Raw genomic sequence first — 24,717 nt, 5'->3', positions numbered from 1 at the left:
TAAAGTAAATTGCGGAATTGAAAGCATTTTTTAACTATATTTTTTATGTTAATCACCATAAAGTACTTGGTATTTCAAAAAAAAAAAAGGAATATTTTAAACAATTAAAATTATGATCAAGTTTAAGATTGACCACATACACTGAACAATCACAGTATCTTTTTGTCATCTTTAATACAGTTTATAAAATGAATGCTCACTCTAATTTAGCTAACAAGTACATCACGATGTATAAAATGCAGACTGTTCCTTGTCAGCTATTAAATATGAAATGACCTTTCTGCAGTGCAGAAAATAGCAAACTTCCACAAGCAGTCTTTCTACAATTCTTTTATGCAAACCTGATTCAGCAGTAGTTTTGTTGAAGAAAACATTCTGATTCAGTTTTAAGTCATTATCAAAGCTTAAAATAGTTCAGAATAAAAGAAAAAATTTGAATTCACCCAAACGGAATTATGCAGTTGGATATCTTTGAAGAAAGCTCACTTTAATTTAGTTAGAAAGCATATAAGAGCTCACAAACATAAAATCTTGGCTGAACCGAACATACAAATTTTGCCTTCTCTTCACAAAGAACATACCTATTAGAGGTTACTTATGATAATCCTTTGGAACAATTGTTATCATAATTTTATTTGCTCTTTGCCAAGTTTTAACCTCTTTTAATACACATTCCATAAACTAAAGTTATGCCATGATCTAAAAGCTTACCCCTAACACTAAGGCTTAGAGTTGTACAAATCTGCATGGCATTGTAAATTAAACAGCAAATAATCATTTATATAAAAAAGATATCTTTAATGCTGAATCAAAAATTTTCCAATTAAATCAATAATGAACATTGAAAGCACTTTTAAAATTGCAAATGTTTTAAAGAAACGTTTGCACTTTTACAAAACAAAATGCTATGAACTTTGCATCTAACAGATACTAAAATTCGGATTTAAAAAAAAAAAATTTCTAACTGGTTCCTTAAAAAATTTTTTTAATAAAATATTGAGACTTCTAAGAATTTCCTAAATCATAAATTTGAGGACAAATTGTAATCTAAAATTAGATCTGCGGCACCTGTAGCACATCTATCTGCCTATTGTAGTGATTCAGCATCACTATGCGCATTTATGAGCTAAGAGAGAAATCGAAAAGATGAAAGCAAGTTGGCATCACATTTGGCGAGAAATAGCCAATTGTCACTGAATGTTACATGAATGTGATGATGGCCGACAGCCAACCAGATGCAACCTTTAGTCAAACATGCATGCACATATATAGTTGAATTTTAATAGGATAGGCTTAAAAATCTTGATTAAAATGAGATTATCTTATTAAAATAATTTGAACAGTACAAAAATAATTTCCCAAACAACTACTGAGTTTCAGGTTTGCATATTAGTTTAGAAAAGCACTGCTATCTATTTCAAACAAAAACCAAGCTTCATCGAGCTCATGCCAAATGCACTGCTGCAGCAAACTAATAAAAATATTGTATCCATCTCGATGCACGTCCCTTCATTTATACAAAAAGCAGAGTGATGATAGGAGCACACAAAAATATTCTCTGCAAATGCAAAAATGTCCCATTATAGAAATCACTGCTTTCCGTATTGCAACAGATGAGAACGTAAGCTGCACTTGGAGCGTGGCCTGCGATGTGCGAGTGTCTCTTCACTGGCAACCATGCGGCGATGATCTGCCACCACACGCAAGTTGGACACGACAGTTTCCTGGCGATCGTCATCGCTATCTTCCGTGATGAGGAAGGGACTGGACTCCGGGAAGCCGGAAGGATAAGATGCACTTCGAGAAGATGACCCTTTCTGAGATGAAGTTTCCTGCAAGTAAATGGATGGAATTGTTTACTTCTTGCTTTGAAATTCAGATTAACTCTTTGAGGCAGGGTTGTTGCAAAATCAGTTTGATGGTTTATTCTTTTTATATACTTTTTATATTTTCATTATGAGACCATATTTTGATATATCGTCGCCTCAGAGCAACACTAAGACATCTAATCCCAGGAATAACACTAAGATATCATACTGTTGCTCTGAGGTGACCAATATGCTACCCTTTCTTAATTTTATAATTTTTTGGGAAAGAGGTATCGGGTTCGGAGAAGGAATGCTCTGTCATTTAGAAGGGGGAGGGGGGGGTCGATCTTGGGGAGAACGAGCCTCCAGTTACAAAATATTAACTTTAAATAAATGTAGATTAAAAACAGATAGTTAAAATATTTTTATGCATTAAAATAGGCCCATATTTATTTACAGCTCAAATTCTATTGCAGATTTTTACAAAGAATGGTACTTAAAAATACTGTTAATGGTTTTTGTTATTGTTAGAAAATGATGATGTGAACGTTTAAACAAACAATTTGTCTCTGTTGTCACAACCATTGTTTATCACTTCCTAATAATATCAAGAAATGATAAACAATGGGGGCGGTGCATATAAAAAGTATAAATTTACACTAATGCTACATTATATGCATACTCAATTTAATTTTTAATGTTAATTACATTTGTGAATGTAACTTGAAAAAGTATAATTTATACTGGAAGGGTTTTTTTTTTTTTTTTTTTGAAGATTAGATATGTGACTCGTATGCAACATGTTGTGCCTCTAAGATTTTGTCAAAAAAAATTCTGAACCTGAACTCCATAGGACATGGGTGCAAGTTTGGTAATGTGTTCAAGACGGAAAATATTTTCAGCCCCCCCCTTCCCCGGCATACGTGCTAAAGGAAAAATTTATGTGTATAAATGTTGTAGATTTTAACAATGCCAATTTTTGAATCTGTGTTTAATTTGAATTTTAAGTCTTTAAATTGTAATATTTAAGCGTTATCGTAATTCCAAAAACCTAAAAACCGGCAATAACGGGGGGGGGGGGGCTGGGAGCTCTCCCCCAGAAATTTTTTTAAATTGAAGTCCAAAAAACGCAATGGTAGGCCATTTTGGTAACGTTCAGGGAAAGGAGGCTTAGGGACTCTTACATCAATTATTTCAAACTGATAGTCCCAAAATCAATATTGGGCGACCTTCAAAAATAATAGAGAAAGAGGGGGGGGGACGCTCTGGGCTCTTCCCGAAATTGAAGCTTTAGAAACGAAATTGCACTCCATTTTTCATAAGTTTATATGCTTTTTGAATGCATTATCGAAGGGCTGGAGTTCAGGAACCCTACCCTACTTCAGCAATATTTCGAAATTGAAGTTCTAAAAACGCAATTTTAGACGATGTTTTAAAAGGAAGGGGTATAAGCGTTCGCAGCTCCCCGCCATCAGTTTTTTGCCGATCGTAAATATTTTTATTGCAAGAAATAAGATCGCTTGGGACATAAGATTTTCACTTTTGCAACATAAATCAGTTCTGATCGGAAAGTTTCCCAAGGTAGCGCCAGAAAAGAAGGAAAGGGGGGGGGGGAGGGTATGGGCGACTAATGATAATGGAATGGCACCATTCCCCCATACAGTCTTCATTTGAAAAAGAATTCTTTTTTAGATAGCAGGTGGTGAAATTAGCAATAAAAAAACCGCTTCAGTAAAGTAGATATATTTTTTAAACGAAGTACACTTTCCAATATTCATTAATTAAAAAAAGAAATAGGGTAACTGAATCCTTACACCAGGCTGGGCACCCGAATCACATCCCTCTTAAGGCACTCAAATATAGCCTAAAGTGGCGTTTTAAATATTTCAGCATCAAAAAATTTTCGGAAGAGAACTCCCGAACCCCTTCCTCTGAGTTCACCACAAATGTCCTAAATTTGAATTTTTAAGGATGCAGTTTCTAAATTTTTTTCTAGGAATAGTACCCTTCCTTACCTAAAACATGACTTATGACCGCCTAAAAGTTTTAATACTTTAATTTCGGAAACTTTTTGAAAGATTCTTCCTATACCCTACCCCTTAAATCATACAAAGATAGCCCAAAACAGAGTTCTTAAAATTTTAGAAACGGAAATATTTCGGGCTGGGCGACGGAATACCCCCCCCCCCCCTCCTCCTCTTATTGTGTTTAATAAAGGCAATGTAAGTTTATGTTTGAGATTTATTTTTCTATTGAAAGAGCAACTCCCCAAAATTTTAAGACTTCAATTTCGAAAATGTTTCGAGAAAGACCCCCCCCCCCCCCCCTGAATTCCACTCAAAAATAGCCAAAATAGCCTTTCAATACTTCATCATGGAGAAATTTTCGGGGGAGAGAGCACCCGAACTCCTTCCCCTAAGTTCACTAAATTTGAGTTAAATTTGCGGTTCCCCCTTTTCATCACCGAAGTTTTAAGAATTTAAGTTCCAAAATTTATTGAGAGAAAGCCTTCGAATTCCCCCTTATTAAGGCTTCCAAAGATGACCTAAAGCTGAGTTCTGAACAAGTGCACCCAAACAGGGGGCAAGTGGGGGCTCAAGTTCCCCCCCCCCCTTTAAAATTAGAACTTCCTTGCTTTTAGTACCTTTTTCTTTGCAAAACTGAAAAACATTTCTTCTCCAACCTATAATGAATAGGTTATTAAAAATATCAAATTTTAATAACTCTTATCTGTACTGAAATCGGTCTCTACAGGGAAATTATCCTGCTAAACCATGGGTAAAATATCTGAGCCCCCCTTTAAATTTTGCATATGGGCGCTCATGGTTCTGAATACTTCAGCTTTGAATAATTTTCGGGGAAGGGGGACCCCGAGCCCCAAGATGGTCTAAAGTTGCACTTTTAAGACTCCACTTTCGAAATTTCGCCTAAAGAGAGCCCCCTCCTTCTCTTGACATTATTAAAGACAACCTAAAAGTTTTATGACTTCAATTACAAACACTTTTTGGGAGAGGGTCCCAAATTCCCTTTCTCTTAGGTCCATTTAAGTATAGTCTCAAAGAAATTTTAATATATCAGCTACAACATTTTCATGTTAGAACACCAAAACCATCTCTCATAAATTCACCAAAAATTGCCTAAACTAGTGTTTTTAATACTCCAGTTTTTCATTTTTTTAAACCTCCCCCTCCCCACTTTTACATCGTTAAAGACAGCCTAAACATTTTTGACTTTTAAATTTTTGAGAGTTTGCGGAGGAGAAATAATGAAGCACTCCTAGCTTCAAAAATGGCTTTCAATTCAGTTTTTCAATATTTTATACTGCAGCCCTTGAGTAGCCCCCCCCCCCCTAGATTGTCCAAGATATAAACGTTTTGAGACCTCAATATCGTGGGTTAATTTGCGAACTTACCCTCTTTGCAAGAGCAGGGTTTTTCGCAAACTCGTGCTGCCGTTATTTTTCTCGTTTAATTTCTCTTTCTCTCTCTCCCTCCCTCCCCCCTATTTCCATTCTAGCGAATGTTGTATTGAATGACATTGGAATTTTGTAATTCCTCAAGTCTATTGTTAAAACTGCAGGAACGGTTGCCCATCGATGTTTCAAACCCGCTTGAAATTTCACCCCGATTCTTTCTAAAATTCCCTTTGGATGCCCTTTGTTGTGGTGTAAACATTTCATCTCATCAGCAATCACTCTAAATAGATGATTCAGATTCAACTTGAAGACATTTTAAGAGCGCAGATAATTTTCACTTATGCGTGTAAAGTTTGCAAAAAAAAACTGCTAATGAAAAAAAAACGAAAGGATAATCTAAAATAGCAAGAGAAAAGGCTAAAATTTCAATTAGAGACGATTATTTCGAAAAATCAGGGAGAATAGCGAGCTACTCCGCGGTCTGCAATGCAGTGAGTTGGAAATAACAGAGTTTACACATTAAAAAAAAGTCAAACGGCGCGAGTCTAAAAAGCCACTCCTCCAAAAGCACGTTGCAAACAAAACAGGCCCATGGCAGAAAATCGAGAGAATGTCGATGTAAATTCGTGGTTATGGAACGATCTAGTGGTTAAAGCATATTTTTCAAACACTCAATTTTTCTTTTTTAGTAAAAACTGAAAGAAAATTCATCGAATTTCTTTCCGTCCCGACCTCCGTCTCGGAAATTTTGTCCAAGACGGAAATCCGTCCTGGGACGGAAGGTCTTGCACCCATGCCATAGAAGTGAGGCTCATACTCGTGTTTACACTAAGATATAAGAGAAAAAAAATGAAAAAACAAATCCAGAAAAAGATGGTTTTTGATGATTTTTTTTTTATAGTTCAGGGGGGGGGGGTAATACCTCCATAAGAATCTCCCTCCACAACAAATGTTCATGATTTTGAAATTTTCCATTCCTTAGCCCCTTAGAAGAATGTTAACTGCTAAGACAATGCTTCCTTCCCTTTCAAATAAAAATAATGGTTAAGAAGCTGTTAAAATATGAAAAACATTTGGGGCACCAAGTAGGGACGTGGGTGACGGGAAAAAACAGTGGTCATTTTTGAATTCAAGGTGTGGAAAAATCAGAGTGCTTGAAATTTAATCAGGGGTGTACAAGACAGAACTTTATTGTATCATTGTGACAACTAGATTTAAAATCTTACTTCTAACATTGACATTAGAACAAGAACTGTTTACATTACATTAAAATCTCAAAACATAAAATGTTAAACAATCTCATGTTTTGGAAAGGAAAGAAAATTTTGTTTGAAAAAGAAGTTATAGCAAATTTTAAAATGACTGTTAAATGAATGAGGGGGGGGGATGAACACTCAAACATGTTTTTATATTGTGGATAGGGACTGCATAAAAAAGTCTCACATAGAAAATAACCCAAAAACATACAAAATAACTAGGAATTGCTTCTCTTTAGAAGAAATCAAAGTAAACCAAGTGATGATAATTTTGCCAAATAGTCAGACAAAACTTTCTGGAATAAGAATTTTTTGAAAGGTCACAGTGCCTATGTTGTCACTTGAAGAATAAACCTTACACTTGTTTTTAAAATGAATTCGTCAATTGAGTCTCAATGTGATTGAAATTTTCGAATACCGCACGAAAAAAAAATTCATATTAAAAAAAATCGCACAGAAAAAGAACACACAAAAACAGGTTTGAGTGTATTTTCAAAATTTAATGACATATGCATACATATATTGAGATCCCATTGCAACACTTTTAGGATCGCAAATTTTATTTGTTGCACCAGGAATTTGGTTGTAGTAAAATTCAAGCAATTTAATAACATCTAAATGGGACTGAACATTTACTTTGTTGAGACAGATATTTTAAAATATTGGTATTCTTTGCAACGAGATTTCACTGTAAAAACAGGCAAAAAAAAAAAAAAAAACTAAGGAAAGGAATTCTTAAATTACCTGATTAGAAAATACCTTCTCATTGTGTTCTTTCATGCGGTGATGTGCTTCAGCTATGGCTAAAGTAGCCTGATGAACCTTGCGATAAATTCTATCACCTTCTAAAGTTTGAAACACAAACATGCCTTCGCCAGTAACACATTGCCTAAATTAAAAAATAAAAATAAAAGTTACAGAACTTGCAAAATCAATGAAAGCTAAATATCTAAACAAGCTAAATATATGCATGGATACAGTAACACCTTCAAGAATAACTTCTTGAATATTCACCAGTAATTTGGTTCTATAACAAGTTTGATGGCACATAAAATTCTTATCTTCAGAAACACTGAACAAGATTGTTTCATTTTTTAAAACTTTAATCAACAGAAAAAAAATAATACTGACAAAATATACCTAAATTGAATAGCACATTTTCCATTCAATATGATTCAATCAACATCAAATAATAATAAGTAAACATTTTTGATTTACTAATTTGAATTTTTGTTGAGAGATTTTTCTCCCCTTTATTTTTCTGAAAATCTCGACTATGAAAAAATTTCTTCATATTGTCATTATTTTACAGAATAATGGCTGGAAGATTGTTAGTGCAGCAGCATTCATTTGAATAAATTACCAAAGTATTTCAAAAAAGTCAATTGTGTCCTTGGTAGTTAAATTACTACATTTTTGGAGCACCTTGCTTACTGATAAGGACTGAACTCAACTGGATCTGTTGTCCACTCCTCCTAAAGAGGAGCAAAATCAACATCTGACAGAAGTCGAAAGGTAAAATTCTTATGCTTGCCATCAAGAGTGGATTTTTCCTATTATTGGGGATTCTCCCTTTGTTTTTATAGTTGGAAACTTTTTTGACTAAAAAAAAATCAAAAGTGCAAAGCAACCTAACACATATGTTGACAACATGGACATTTCGCGGCACCCTTCACCTCTTCCTACAGCACCCTAGGGTGCCCCGGCACCCAGTTTGACAACCCGAGTTTGAGGGTTCATTTTTGTAAGTTTTAGTAATTTTATAAATACAAGGCTACTCTTGTGCAATTTATTTTGCTTCATAAAGAAATTCATAAATTATGATCAGAAAAAAATAGGTGGTTTATTTCTTGCTTTAAAACATTGCATTGAATATATTTTTGCTACAATAAATGTCAGAAATTCAGCTTTGAAATTGCAAATTTCATGATTGATTGATTTTGGGTTCTGCTTCCAACTCCCCTTTTTCCAGGGGGGATGGCAGAAGGCAGAATCTTAGGAAAATGCATAATTTGTGCATAGCAAAATTACCTTGGAAGTCCTGCTTGATGATTTTTAAATTATGATTTTTTTTTCTCAACAGCCAACTTATAATGTAACTAATTAAAATACATGTTAGAAAATAAGACAACTAAAAATTACCCAAAAATCTACTGACCTGCCAGCTTCAAAAGTGAACTTGGATGGATCACTACCATATCTACGCAGTGCAGTCAATGGCCATGCTACCAGTTTTACCCGTGAGTTGTTGATGTCCCACAGATAAATATTCTCATGAGTAACCTGAAGTAGACACTCTCCAAATACATCCAACTTGGGTGTTGGCATCAAGTATACGTGAAACTGTTCTGCTCAAAAAAAAAATGTAAATCAGTACAAAAAAACCACGAAAGCAATTGCGCAAAAATATACTTATTAATCCCCAGATCAGAATAACAAACAAAACTACCAAAAATTTTATAATAATTACATTAATGTCATCAAATGATGAATGTTTAAAGGCATTATGAAATTCGGAGGAATTTGAGAAGGTGAAAAGAGAAAAAACAAATAGTAAAATTTAACTTAAGTTTAAAAACTTCAAAAAAAAAAAGGTCAAGGGCAAGGTTTTTTTTTTTTTTTTCTGAAAAAGCCTGTTTTCTAATTTTGCTGAGCATATGTATTTATTATAAGTAACCTTAAATGATAGCATAAATGCCAACTGCATAAAGGCCAGTTCCCAAAGTGGTCCACAGGGACCCCCCAGGAGTCCATAGCAATGAAATTAAAAATTATGGATCCAAGAGAAGCAAGTAAGGATCTACGAGCCTGAATCCCATGAAAGCAAGGTATCACGAAAATTCAGGCACTCTATTAGTGTTGCAGACTGTAGAGCACCTAACATAATTTTTGCTATATACTTACATAATATACTTATTTATATACAGTTGGGCCCTGATTTAACAAACCTCTATTTAACGAATTTCGCGTTTTAGCAAATTTTTCTTTTTCCTCCAACTAAAATGAAGGCAAAAACTCGTTTACCGGGTAATAAATCCTGAATTAACGAATTATTTTAACAGTCTTTTTTTTTTTTTTTTTTTGTTAATTTGAGATAGGAAATATTGGATTGTTTCCCAAATGATATCTCCATCTTGTGCAAAGAAGAAAAAGACATTTCTTGGGATCAGTTATGTTTGACGGGCAAGTGGGAATGAACAGCCATTCTGTTGTTGAAAATAATTATGAAACTCTTTCCAAAACTTACTTTTTCTAATGCTTTACATGGAATGGAAACAGTAAAAATATATCTCGTGTAGCAGGCTGCAAATGACACGGTATTTTATTTTTTCCATAAATTCGAAAGAGAACTATTTCGAGTTAAGTATCAAGAAAATTGTCAAAATCTATTACTCAGTACAACAAAATTTCAAATTAACTAGTTTGTAATAACTTGCGGAATGTTGAATAAAAAGTGTACTTTCTAATTATGGATCATTTAGTGTAGTTGCTTATTACGGCTTTTTAAAAAAATAAGTGTGATTATTAAAGAAATTTTTTTCGCACCCCGATATTACGAATAAACCCGATTTAACATATAAAAGTTTCTGTCACGATGAATTTGTTAAATCGGGGTTCGACTGTAATAGGAAAGCTAGCTTTCATATACAAGACAAAAACTAACTTCACCAAAATAAGTCTTAAAATTCTGTTTTAAATTTGGAGGAAATAAAGCTCTCACTCTCTCTCTGTGTAGAACAAACCTTCAGTAGTAGATTTTTTTCTGTATTCAATATTCATTGATGCCACTTGTTTGTGACAGGATAATTGTAATGAGAACAGACGAAATTTAAGGTTACCTAAAAACGGAAAAACTGCTTGTTTTAAAACTTCAAACTATTTAAAACATGAAAAAATTTTTGAGATAAATAAAAATTTATGATTTCATGCAAATTTGTTTATTGATTTATTTTGATTTTAAGTTAAGAAGAAGAAAAAATGCTGCAAAGAGTGCCCTATAAGTAAGTCTTAAATATTTGAAGCCAAACATTAGAAACATATTCTCAAAGCACCATTCTTGCTATTAATTTTTTTTTTACTTATTTATTTCTTAACTAATTTTGTTATTTAGTAATCTTTCTGAATTTGCATTAGGGGGCCTTTTTAATAATCAAAGTATGAAATAAAAGGCTACGTTCTTTTTCCTTTTATTCTTCCAGTGGAGAAAACTCTACCAAACTGAGTCTCTTGGCCAGTTAATGAAATGGTCTATGAAGTTATTCATTGTTTAAAAATTCAATATTGAAACAGGATTCTAAAATCTTCATTAATATTCACATAGTTCAGATAAATCTCTAATTTGCTGCATAACATGTCCAATGCAAAGTCCTCTTTCATTTGATGATTTTAAACACTTTATACAAAACAAAACCATCTAATTCATTTTGCTTTGAATGTTCAATTATGATATTTACAATACACTGCCTAATTGATTTGGAACTAGCCCTAGATAGAAGGTCTACGAAAAAAAGAAAAAAACAACTAGGATTCACAGAACAAAATAGGTTGGGAGCCACTGGTGAAGACCAGGAATTTAATTGCACTTTTAATTAGATGGTAACATTATGTAACATTTTGCTGACTTTTAAGAAAAAAAGTATTTCTTGTTTCAAATGTTAATGATATTTTTAAGGAAGTAAACTTATTAAAGTTAAAATATCATGCAATGGCACCAAGGCAATGAAAACCCTTCAGAAAAGTTTAACATTAGTGGATTGATCAAACTCTGTCATGGTTTTCATGCCAAAAGTTGTTTTGAGAACTTTGTAAAAAATAGTTTGAAATTTCCTGAAACATAAATTGGAATTTTGTGAAAAGGACTGTGTGTGTGTGTGAGTCAAAATAACTGAAGTCCTTCATTGCAACATGTATAACTTTAAAAAACTAAATGTTTGAAAACCTATGATATTTTAAACATGTGGGCATCATAAAACAGGAACATTTCAACAACAAATATCTTTACTAATAATAAAGCTGAAAGTCTCTCTGTCTGGATTTCTCTCTGTCTGGATCTTTCTCTATCTGGATCTCTCTCTTTCAGGATCTCTGTGACGCACATTGCACCTAGACCATTCGGCCGATTTTCATGAAATTTGGTACAAAATTAATTTGTAGCATGGGGTTGTGCACCTCGAAGCGATTTTTCGAAAATTCGATAATGATCTTTTTCTATTCCAATTTTAAGAAAATTTTATCGAGCAAATTATCAAAACGTGGACGAATAAATTACGAAATTATCATAACGTGGAACAGTAAAATGGGCAGGCAAATGAATATAGCAAATTGGCGAGAATTTTATCATCCATTATTTGTAAATATACAGGCGAACCAAACGACGTTTTAATTTTCTACTACGGGCAAAGCCATGCGGGTACCACTAGTATGTAATAAAGCAGTCTGAAAACTATGTCAGCAAGATCATTTTTAATAATCCTAATACATTTCAATAAGCTTAGAATTTCATGCAAGTTTCATGTTCGCTAGGATAGTTGAAAGTATTGAGAAAGATACATTTAAATTGTATTGGAATTTTCCAAAGGGTCAAATTTTGAAAGGGTCAAAATTTTGTAACAGGTCTGTAATGCAAACGGATTGAATTCCTGTCATTTGAAACCTTAACTTTCACAACCTACAACTTGTTTTGTCATTGCTATATTAATAGAGTGAAAATATAAACTAATTTATATAGCAAGTTACAAGTGCTTGACTTTGGATGTCTCACACGTGACGCATGCAAATTAATTTAACTACAAAAAACAAAATTAATTAATAACAATATAACTGTGTCAGAAGTAGCTTTGTATCAAATGTAAAGATTAAAAAATATGTTTACTTCTGTTTAAATAAAATATTAAGATTTATAACAAAATGTTGGGAAAAATTATTGCGTTAAATTGCACCACACATGAGAGTGAAATGGCTCACAAGTACATTGTGGGCCATTTTGGGAGAAATGGTCCATTTTGTGGGAAATGTGTTCCAATGTGTCATTACAGATTTATTCAATGAAATTCTAACCTTGCAACTCCTTCTGAATCCCTGGACTTAACACATCTGGCTCTCCAGTAGCAAAACCAGGCTGAGGAACAAGAGATTCTTGGACAAGAAGCTTAACCCATGTGTCTGCTTCCATATCTAATAAATCAAGAAAAAATAAATTAAAGTAAGAAAACTTCTGTTTAAGAAAAGTTTTGATACATGTGTTCATGATAAAAGACATTTTCACAAATACAAGAGAAAGATTTGTCGAATGGTAGATAAAAAATTATTAAATTTTTAACGTCTGCAAAAGGCCTGAATTTAAATAATACCAAAAAATTGAAACACTTCATGAGTTTTTCAGTAATTAGAAACATGGCATGGTCAATAGCAAAGATACAGTATACTCTCGATATCACGAAGTTGAAGGGACAGTAAACAAAAATCGAGATATCGAGTTTTCGAGATAATGAGGTCATAATCAATATACGATAACATTCTAAAAATTAGTTACAATTGTTAAAAATAAGTGGAAACATGTATTGAATGTTGAAAAAAGATCTTGACACAATAACAAAAATTTTAGTTTTTAAAATGAGAAAAAAATAATAGAGAAAAAATAACGTTCTAGTGAAGTAGCAATATGTAGTGATTTAACACGACCAAACTTATCAAAGATTTAGATTACCAAGTTGCAGAACGGCTTCAAACGAGTTGCGAGTGTCCGGAACAAAAGGAAGTTGGACAAAGGATTGCACCATTCCCTGTGTCTTAAAAGGGGTTTTCCATTCATCTACCCTTTTTACGAAGGTGGAAAGAGGGTCAAAAGGTCCAACGAAATGGCGTGAGAATGGGGCAAAAAGTTTTAGGTAGGTTTTTTGGGCTTCTAAGTACTTAAAATTTTGGACACCCCCAGGCTTTAGAATGAAAGTGACAGCAGATAAGCTTCTCCGAATCATTCCTAACTCTAACCCTTGAGAGAAATAATGAAGGGTGTGAGAAATTTTTGGAAACATTCCTCAAATTGCTTCGAGACAATAGACTGCAGTTTTCCTGAAACAATTATATTTGACTTTGAAAAATATTCGACATAACAAGGTTTTGATTAATAACTCTTTGACATAAGAATGAAAAATAACATTAGATAAATACGCAAAATCAAGGGGAAAAATAATTTTTCGTCATATCGAAGTTTTCGAGGCATCGAAGTTCGAGATATTAAGAGTATACAGTATTTATAAAAATTTCTGAACATTTTGATGAAAGAAAATAAGACAAAAGTGAGCTTTGAAAAAGAAAATGCCAACAAACTAAAAAGGCATCAACTTTTCTAACAGCCAAAATGTAAATTTCTAATATATATCACTAAAGAAATAAATAACAACTAATCCCTTCAAGAAAAAAAAAACAACATCTTTGAAAACCAGTAAAAAACTGATAGTTGTATTGAACCAGTTTTTTTCTATTCAATTATATTTGAATGCCCAATTACATTTCAAACATTCCAAAGAAAGGTTAAAAAACAAAACAGTAAACATCTTGTCTTTTTTCGTCATCTTCCATGTCATCCTTACAAATTTTGTTTTATTATGGATTTGATCATTACTTTTTCTTTCCTATTTGTACTGATTTTGTTTATTTCACTCCTCCAAACACTCACAAAGTATTTTCATGCCTTGAAAAAAATATTCTAAAAATACCTCTCGATGCGACTAATATTTAGATGGTTCTTGATAGTTTTTCATTTTCAAATAGAACAATCAAATCATGATCAACAGTACTACAAATTCTGAAACCTAATGAATATTTTATTTCCTTTTTAGATGAATTAATATGTTTAATAAGCGTGATGTACGTTAAAAAAATGCTTCCTGCACTTCTACTTTTATTCCAACTTATCACTAACAAGAAATTAACTTAATTACACATATTCTAGAAATCAATAAACATTTAAAATCAGAACCAGATACGAATTTATTTTGAATTAAATGCTATTAAACAAGATTAAGTTTCAGTATTATTTTGTTTATTAATACCTTCAATACATAAAAAAAAAAATGAAGAATTAAATTCAGAAAAAAAAATAAGATTTTAAAATGTTGACCAGGTCCTTGGTAACAGTTGTAAAAAAATTTAAAAGTATAAGTTGAAGTTATTTTTGTTTAAAAAGATTGCATTTCAACCATAGGCGCCCATATGGAGGACAAGTGGGGGCTCAAGCACCCCCCTCCCCCCAAAAAGAACTTCCTAGCTTTCAGAACTTTCTTCTTTGCAAAGTATAAAAACATTCCTTCTCCAGTCATTAATGAATAAGTTGCTAAAAGTGTCAAATTTTAATATCTCTAAACTGTACTGATATCGGTTTCCAAAAGGGAAAATATCTTGCTAAACTTCTAGGAAAATATTTGAGCCCCCCCCCCCCCCATATAATTTCAACACATATATGCAATACAGGAAAAGGAAGAAAAAATAGCAAGGAAAAAATCTTTTTTCCTTTAAGCATACAGGTATCTTTTTCATTCCTTTTTAACATACATTTTTTACTACCATTACTACAAGCAATCATACTCTAAAAACCTTTTGACCATTTGGAAAATCAGAAACATTGAAAACAGGCCACAGAAATGAAGACTTGACATTTTTGTGGAAATGTAAGTTTACTACCTGAGAGTACAGTAAAAAGGTTTTTATTTGCACTATTGCCATTGAAAATAGCAAATTCTTTGTAGAAGGGGATTTTAATTAGAGAAAAAAGCAAATGTGTTGAAATTTGGGGGAGGGGCGAAGGTTGTGGTTCTGGTCAGAAGACTGACAGATTAGTGGGGGTAGGAGAGTTGGCAGGTATGAATGGGTGATTAAAAAACCATTTTTGTTTTGTTTTGAAGAAACAAAATGAAAAAACAAGCAGAAGGGGAGTCCAGTTAGCTCTGCTAATTTTCTTGACTGTATGTAGTGCTAACACTAATACTTGAGGGGTCGAGGCTAAAAAATCTTCAAAACAAAAGGGTAGAAATTGAACTGGAGATATTCAATTTAAAACATTCAAGATGCAAAAGATTATTACAAGTATTTTATTAAATTTACATTTAAATAGCTATAATTTGATTTTTTTTTTAAAGTAATATATGAAAGTATAATATAGATGTATTTAAGTAAAAATTCTAAACCATCAATTTCATTTCAAAAGATTTTTTTTTTTTTTTTTTTTTATGAACACTTTTCAGAAATTACTACATTTTTTGAATGTGGGAAAACAAAAATGAAAGTCAACTGAGTAAATCATCGAAAAATATAGTAATAGAGGATACATATATATGAGAAACAGCAGATATCAGAGCAACTAATAAGATGTGAGAAATCTAACAATTTAAACAAATCAAGGTTGAGGTAAAACAAAAACACTAAGTCATAAATTGTTTCCTAAGCAAATATTATGTCCAGGCATTTGCATTTTTATGTGTGACAATCCTCAATGGAATGGGGCTCAGGGACGTTGTTTCCTTCAGTGTAATGCTGGGTTTGACCATGCAGGCTCTTTTGGAAAATAAGTTTCATTAAATTTTACTATTCTAGTAGCCCTTTTACAATGAAACAGCACCATTAGTAAAACATTTAGTGCAATTGTAACTGCCAATTACAAATAAATAAAAACATTTTTGCTAACAAGAAAAATTTCGGTTATTAAATCCAAAAATTTGCACAAAAAAAAAACTGCAGACATGTTTCGGGGTTTCAAGGTAGCCCTTTTTCAATACAAAAAAAAGGCCTGAGTTTATGAATATAAAGTCATTTGACAAATAAGTAGAGCTCCGAACAACCACCAGTCTCAAACATTTACAGAGCATAACTTTTTTTGTCACTTTGAACACTTGGAAAATTTAAGCTCAAGTTGCATTAATTTTTTTCTATTACAGTTATTTATTAAAACATTTACCCTACAATCATATAAAGAAACCTATGCAAATCCAGCTACATGGAAAAAAATTTAATTGAATGCCCCAAGCTTACCATACTTCACGCAGTAGGAGTAAAAGCAGGAATGCCCGAATGGGAGGGTCATTTTGGAGGTCACTGTGACTTCCAAAAAAAATTTTATTCTGCGAGTTTTGCTGTCGTAAATTTGAAGACAATATTGCAACGTTGAGATTATTTTTTGTTTTTATTTATTTATTTTTTAATGATGAGTAATATTTCTTCACATTAGATGCTATCTATGTATGTGTGCAATGTGAATGCTTGTGTTTTATCATTTGTTAAAATTTTGGAATTTTGTTAGTTAAATTGAGAATTTTCCCCCTCCCAAAATTTTAGTTTGGGGAACCCTCGAGTAAAGTGGGAATTTTCCTTACATAACAATTGCCAGAATCATAGATTACAACTTTTTTACGTTTACTGTAAAAAAAGTACACGAATGTATAGCTTAGCTATTTTACAATGAGATACCTACCGGAATCACAAGCGAAGCATTTTGTTGACCCATCCAAAAAACAGATAGAGAAAGCATGCTTCTTAACGCTGTTAGGGACTCTACATATTGTATTTACAGAGGTTAGAAGCGCAATTTTGTGACCAGTCACTGAACGAGCTGCCTTTTCATCCACAAATTTTTCTAAACGACATGGAGCTTTGCTGGATGCTCTTCGTAATACAATCCATCTTCTCTGCCACAACTAGAAAAATATTATTCAAAATGTTTAAAAAAGAAAATATATAGGCACATAAATCATCTATAAACAGTCAAATTAATTAGGTAATTAATTGCAGAACAAACCGAAAGTACAAATTTTTCTACATAGGATGGAATTTGTTTGGAATTTCCAAGCTATATAGAATGTGAATTATAGCCCTTTTTAGTAAATTTTAAATAGATTCCAAGCCTCTATTCCTGCTATTGGTAATGATTTCATTTTTGGAAGATAAGGAGAGCAAGCTCAATGATTCAACACTCATATCTGTGATCAGATTATATTTGTTAAGAAATAAAATACTAGTAACTGATTTTAGCAAGCAAGGCATTTAAAAGGATTTTCAATTTTCTTCATGATTCGGCTTTTGCGATTAGCAAAACTTAGTAAGTTGTGATTATCTTTCCTTTTCCGTGCTTTCCCATGTTATCTGGAAAAAATTAAATATATTCAAATTTTATAGGTTTTTCTGACCAATGAGATTTAACTTAATTGTGAAGTTGGCTATCAGGGTCAGGGACTGTTTTAAATTTTTAATTTAACATTAATTCTTGTTTTAATAGGAAGGGCCCTTGAAAGTTTGACATGTCTATCTGTGGTATTCAAGATTCTGAACAGATAAATTGATTTTGACAATAATATATACATAAAATATACTACATGGAATATTTCTGAAGGCTTGCAAATGTATTTTACTTTTTTTACTGTTTAACATTGGTAATATTTCATTACTATTTTACAAACTAATAATCTACAATAAAAAAATGTATGAATGAATGGTCTGATCGTGTGTGATTCCGTTAATTGAAAGATCAACAATGGAGCGAAAATGAACAGCTCAAGTAATTTCAGAATCAAATAAGGTTTTGGAATATTTTCGTGGAAATCTTGCAAGTATGCCCCTCACTACTGGGTCATTTTCCCTAAACAGCACAATTTGGACAGGGCAAGGAATGGCATTCACTGTGCCAGGGGAATGACACTTAAGAGGAAATAATGTGTTTTACTGACGATATTATAATTTATGTGGGAAAAGGAAACACTACTTTTATGAAATTGAAAAAGATCCAATGTCGTGGTGTCCAAAAAGTAGTTATTGTGGTTATTTGTTTCCCTTACATTTTACAGGCGAAGGACGACAGGGGAATGACAAAAATTAAAGTTAACTTATATATTGTCGTAACTGCAAACAACAAATATCAATGTCGCTTAAAGTAAGGGGGAGAAACTCTATACAAACAAAAGTCAATCATTCATTGAGCGATTATTACAAAATTAAATGAATTATCAAAGACAGGGTAATGACAGTCATTAAAAATACTTATCAAGATTTAACTTGAGATCACCCGAATATACTCGACACCGTGTATTTATTCAAAAAGAACTAATTAAGATTATTTCTATGATGAGACCAGAACTCAAAGATTAAATTATGAGTTAATACAACTATTACCAGGTGTGAGAAACATTCATTCCATTCCTCGACAGGGGAATGACAAAAAATCAAAGGACATTTTTTACTATTTTTTTTTAAATAGTGCAAACCTTGAAAAGTTTTTATTTTTCAATTTTACAACATCGCATAACACTTGTTAAGAGGTTAAACAACAATTTCTGTACAAATATACATGGCTTCCTGAATCTTTAGAGCTGATTTTGCTTTAAGATGGAAGTAGGGACACACAGGGGAATGACATTTATCATGTCAAAAAATTATTTAAATGTATAATAATAATAGAGTGTTTGTTTTAACTTATTTTACAAACATAAAAACATGTTGTTAAAGCATTCTAGCATCAGTTTTATTTCTATACTAGTTAGTTTGTTATTTTTGGAGCAAGGACAAGAATTTAGCAGTTTAGAGAAAATGACCCTACTACAAATGAAGGAGTAGTCTACTCTTTCTCACAAAGGATAGTTTTCAATGGCTAATTATGAAAACTTAAAAGATTGGCCAAATTTGCTTTGCTTGGCCCATTTTAATTTTTACAAAAGGGAAAATATGAGTAAATCATACAGTTTCAATTGATTAGAATAAATATTGGAAAAAAATTCAGAAGTTTAAGAAAAAATGGAAGACTCTCATTTTTGGAGATCAGATTTTAGAACTTAAACATATAAAAAATCTTCAGAACATCATGAAGTTCACAAAATTTAAAAAAAAAAAATCAAGTGTTGCTAGTCCCGTTTTTTTCTTTATTAAAGGGAAAAAAATTTTGCTTAATGACAAAGAAGTCCTAGTTTTTGGTTCAATAAAAATGATATAAGGAAAATATCAGTGCTTAAATACTTACACCCAGTTTGCGACTTCGAATCCTCAGGTAACCCTGCTTCACAATATCACTGACATCAGTTGCCATAGCTCAAAATATGCTATGAGGAATCAACTACAAACCTATGAGATTTATATAAGAATGTAGCTATATTTTTAAAAAGTCAACACACATTTGCTTAAAACTATCAAAAACATTTGATATTTTTAATTTTCCTAATTAATTCACCAATACATGTTTTTTAGGAACTTTTCAGCAAAATCCAATATCTAGATAAATATTATTCAAAATGTTTACTTTGTATCTCACAAGAAAGATTATTTTTAATATTACAACAATACATTAGGTAAGGCAGTGAAAAGCTAAAAGATGTAAGTGCCATAATTAAAATTGTGGAACAGTACAAATAATAGGGGACCCTCTAATCTGCTTTGGGGCAAGAGCTGGTACTAGTAGCTATAGTGGCTGCTGCTATACAGCATGATTTAGAAAAAAAGTTCAATGACAGCCTACATAGGATCTGAACTTTAAACCTGTTTTACTAAAAACTTTATAAAGTCCACTTATATTCCTTTGCTTCTCACTGCCTCAATTGTGCATTGAATGTATTATTTTAATAAGATGAAAAAAATAGTGCATTTATTAATTAGTAAAGTAATTTTAACACTTCATTCTAAGATTTACTTCACATTCTTGTTATAATGATAGTAATACCTCTAAAAATTTCTTGAATTTTAGTGGAAATACGGACATTTTTTAATAGTCCCCCTGTTTATAACGAGGTTGAATGGACCATATAGAAATTCCATTATAATTATGCTAGCCAAATGTCCAGGTTTGACCAGGGGCGGATACAGAATACCATTTTAGGGGGGGGGGGGAGGTCACATTGAAGAATGACCCTTCGATTTTGGGTAGAAAATTTTTTGAAAATACCTGTGAGTCATTAAAATGCATCAAATTGGCCAGGAATAAGGCCTCTAATAGGACATAAGCAGTGTAATTAATTTCAAAAGCAAGGGAAAGAGGTTGAAGTTTAAATACTTACTGTTAAAAATAATTACTGAATTGAAAATGATACTAAATTGTTCACGTTTTATTCATAAAGTGTTTGAACACAATGTGAACGGAGAATATTTTGGAAAGTTTTTTTTTTGGGGGGGGGGGGGTCATGACCCTCCTCCCCCCTTGTATCTGCCACTGGGTTTGACCCCCAAATTTTGCAGGACATAATCAAAAATTTTTATAAATTTCAAAATTCGAAGTCAATCCTGAAAATTTCGTCAGGGAAGAGACCTGAACTCCTCCTGCCTGACTATTTTCTTTGCTCCCTCCTTTTACTTTCCTTCACAACAATAATATGTACATAATTTCTCAATAATAAACCTTCCTTATACTTTATAAATTCACTATATTGTTGCCTAAGAGTAATAGTGGGATATCTTATTGTTGCTCCGAGACGATGATATATGTATTTTTTTAATATGCAAATTCAAACTAGATATTGAAACTGAAAATAAGATGAATTAAGGCGCCAGTTTCAAATCTCAGCCAAGTCTCAGAAAAATTGAAGATCTGGCTCTGATAAGATACACTATTTTAGTGTTACAAAGAATAACCTTTTTCTATGCTATTAAAATTTATGTGTCTGTTGCCTTGAGAACAGCAGCAAGCTGAGAGTTGATCTAGGCATCGAACAATTTTTAAATTTCCTCGGATATCTCGGTCTCAGTTTTGTACAACTTTTATTAGTAGGAATAATGATTAAAACATCAATTCTGAGAAATTTTACAGCTGCTGGGCAAAACTCATAAGCTGTTGGCATCTTGCCAAATTTTCCTGGTTCAAGTGAAAGTAGATTAAAAGTAAGGCACATATTTCGATCTAAACTAAAATACAATGGAAACATCAACTGGTGCAGGCAGGTTCCGCAAGCTGAGGGAGCCTCGGAGGCTACGTGTTTAACGGAACACCCACATTTGTCTTTGTATATGAAAAATCCTCAGGGTAGATTTAATTAGTTGGAAATTGTACTAAGTTTTAAATTTTTAGCTTTGCCAGAACTAAAACTCTGAACAATAAAAAAAAAATTTTGCATACTAATTCTACTAATTTTTTTGCATACTAATACCAACACGGGTGACACACAACCAAAAACGTTCACATTGAAAATTCTGAGCCATTCCTAAGCGATAGAAATGATTTTTCTGATTTGTTAGTGAAGGAAGATTCTATCATGGAAATGAGGCAAGTGGTCAAGGATGTGTTAATACTCTGCAAAAAATTAGAGAAAAATTCTTAATGACTGCCAAAAGACTATCATACCCAGCTCCTTTTTACAAACAGAACACAAAATTAATTTATGTTTTCTTTATGCATACTGTGCATAGAAATCGATATAAGTACACATTAAACTTATTATGCAATTAGTCATCACTAGAATGAAGTATTTATTTTTTATTTACAGAACCTAACCCCTATTTTAACACTACTATTAGGTCTCAATTTACGTGGAATTTCTGTGGAATGTAACCAATGCGTAAAACGAGGGCCTACTGTACTACAAATTAAATTTGTGGAATGTTGATGTAACATTTTTGAATAATTTAAGTATATTTGAGAAACGAATGGGGATACGCCAAAAGAGTGACTTTCTGGTTATTCAAAAATTTTTGTAGGTAAAAATAAAGGAGTTATTGTTTAAATAGGAAGGCAATAACACCGGAAAAGTTATTTCTAACTATTAAAAACAGGTGGAAAAAATTCCAGGCCAAACAATCCTTGTGTTAGGCTCCAGGGACATAATATAGTTAAGATTTTGCAGAATCACCCAAATACATTTATGCCTGGGTAGTGCATTAAGATAAAAAAAAAACCTATTGTATTTCCAAAATATGTAGGCCCTTGATATAACAATATATCCCTATACAACAGCATGTTTCTTAGCTCCCCAAAATATCGTTGTAGCAAGTTTTTACTGTATTAAAAATTTGAATCTCAGAAACTTTTATAAGTTTTACGAAGAATGTAGAATAAATACAAATTTTCAAGAAAGAAATTAGATTTCATTATTTTTATAAATTTAATTTATAATTATATTAATGCACAGGGTCCTGAAAATCCCAGGTGAGTAACAAAACAACTTGGCAAGTAGTTTTTTTCAAAAAAAAAATCCCCAGAAGCCACATTAGACTGAATTTTCCAATGTTGCTTATGAATGATTTTAGAAATGAAGGATTGGATTAGGAAAACAAGGGAGTTATGTTTCAAAGTCAGGTGTGCATGAATTTTTACCTCGCCCTTGAGAAAATTTGCTTTCAAAAACAAGTGTTTTAAACTTCAAATGGGCAAAGAAGGTGTATTGAAAAGAGGGCAGGCAGGGCATGTTAAAAGTTAATTTGAAAGGCATAGGGCACAGCCACCTCAGCGAATTCCTATTACTATTTATCAGCAAATAATTGATTACATATTTTTAAATAAAGTTATAACTATTTTTTGATGATCAAAATACAAATTATTAAAAAGTTACATAGCACCACTTTTGCTCCCAACGTCTTACATATGCTTCACAATAGAAAAGGGGAAATATTCTTTTTAAAGAAAATAAATCATTAATAATTAACCGTATATAATTTAGTAAAGATATCTAATTACTTTCACTTCAAGAGACAAATCCGATAGATTTGTTGATAAATTGTACACAATATTTGCGAAAACAGTTCTAGGGGGACATGATTAAAATAAATTTAAAACATTTTCTAATTCCAGATAACAATGAGGTTAAATGGATAAATTACAAAAATATAGCACATACCTTTGCAAATGAAAATAAATTGATGCAAGCGCTTGCATACTATAAATGAAGAATATCTGCAACAATGTCCAACAGAATTATGACTACAATGTTTAAGCAAACGATTTTTAATCATGATTTTTCCGATTAAAAAATATTATTAACATTTCTCAATAATGTAATTAGCACCAGATTAAATGAATTTCTTCAATACTGTAAAGAAAATCTGTAACCTTTGTTTTTAGAGCAGAAAAGAAACGTCAGAACATTTTGACACGTTTGATATTACAGGACAAATTATTAGTTTGTAATCAAGCCGAACTCGAACGAAAATAACTTCAAATCACAATGGATTACAAACAAATTGCAACCTTTAAGGTTTCTAGAGATTTTGATGAATATTGCAAAAGAATTTAATAATTCTTTACAATTTTACTAAAAACTTTTCAACGCTTGACCCACCATAACTATTTGCACGTCAGAACCGCTGCGGACCTCCACCAGAGTTTCCTCTGGCTTCGAGCCATAACTAAAATTTTTATTTATTTTTTACGCACTTCACAAGACCTGCCAGATTTGTAATGAGAAATACGAGACACTATTTTCAAGCGGTCTTGATATTCCATTTTACTTCATAATAAATTTTAATTCAAATTTTCTGAATAATTTTTTTCTTCAGTTCCTAAAGAAAGAGAAAAAAGTCTTAAAGACTTTCATTTTCAATAAGATATTTATTTATTTTTTCTTTAACGGTTAACTGTTTCTGTCACTGTAACTACGACAGATTGCGTAACTATGGGCCATGGAGAACATTTCTTAAAAGTCGGAGGTTGTGATTTTTTCTCGAGTTTGTGAGTTAGGTTTTGTTAAAGGGGTTTTTCTTTTATTTCCAATTGCGTTTCTCCAGCTATGCATGTTGCTCGTGCATGGTTTTTGTTTTTATTTTTATAAGAGGAACTTGTTAATATGGGGCCAAAAAGGAAGGCTAGCCCTAATAAGGAGGTGGTTGTTAATGGTAAAGAGAAAATTACCAAGCGAAATGAATTTATATATGAAGCTAGTATGTCTAGGAAAGAAAAAATTAGGGCTGCCATGACAAATGGAGCCGATAAAATTAAAATAGTTATTTTCGGTGTTAACAAGGAGATACCAAAGAACAAAGGGATGAAGTTCCACAAAGAAATAGAAAACTTAATCTCAAAAGAAGATGAAGTATATTTTACCAGGAACGGCAACATAATTGTGAGTACCAAAAACGAAGACACCATGAAAAAGGTGAGTGAAACTAAAACTTTTCTGGATATTGAAGTTGGAACAAGACTATTAGAAGATGCCATAAGCACAAAGTATATACTAAGAAATGTAGATGAAGATTTGACCGTAAAATTCATTGCAAACAAACTTGAGGAAAGGGGAGTTTACGTAACGCAGGTGATAAGATTTAAGAAAAAAGAGACTGAGGTACCAAT

At 32.2% G+C, this 24,717-nt stretch overlaps 1 protein-coding gene across 1 annotated transcript; it reads right to left on the bottom strand.

Moving 5' to 3' along the window:
- Positions 1 to 1,015: 1,015 nt before the first annotated feature.
- On the bottom strand, positions 1,016 to 23,707 carry LOC129227784 (docking protein 5-like). The gene is made up of 7 exons (XM_054862393.1): positions 23,270 to 23,707; positions 19,477 to 19,577; positions 16,945 to 17,167; positions 12,537 to 12,653; positions 8,638 to 8,827; positions 7,224 to 7,368; positions 1,016 to 1,832 (listed from the first exon to the last, which is right to left on the bottom strand). The coding sequence occupies exons 2-7, from the start codon at positions 19,540 to 19,542 to the stop codon at positions 1,590 to 1,592; spliced, it is 984 nt and encodes a 327-aa protein (XP_054718368.1). The 5' UTR covers positions 19,543 to 19,577; positions 23,270 to 23,707; the 3' UTR covers positions 1,016 to 1,589.
- Between the last annotated feature and the right edge of the window lie 1,010 nt (positions 23,708 to 24,717).

This window comes from Uloborus diversus, chromosome 8 (assembly GCF_026930045.1).
Source record: "Uloborus diversus isolate 005 chromosome 8, Udiv.v.3.1, whole genome shotgun sequence".
Taxonomy (NCBI): domain Eukaryota; kingdom Metazoa; phylum Arthropoda; class Arachnida; order Araneae; family Uloboridae; genus Uloborus; species Uloborus diversus.
Note: the sequence above shows the minus strand (reverse complement) of the source record. Positions and strands in the feature narration are given on the sequence as shown.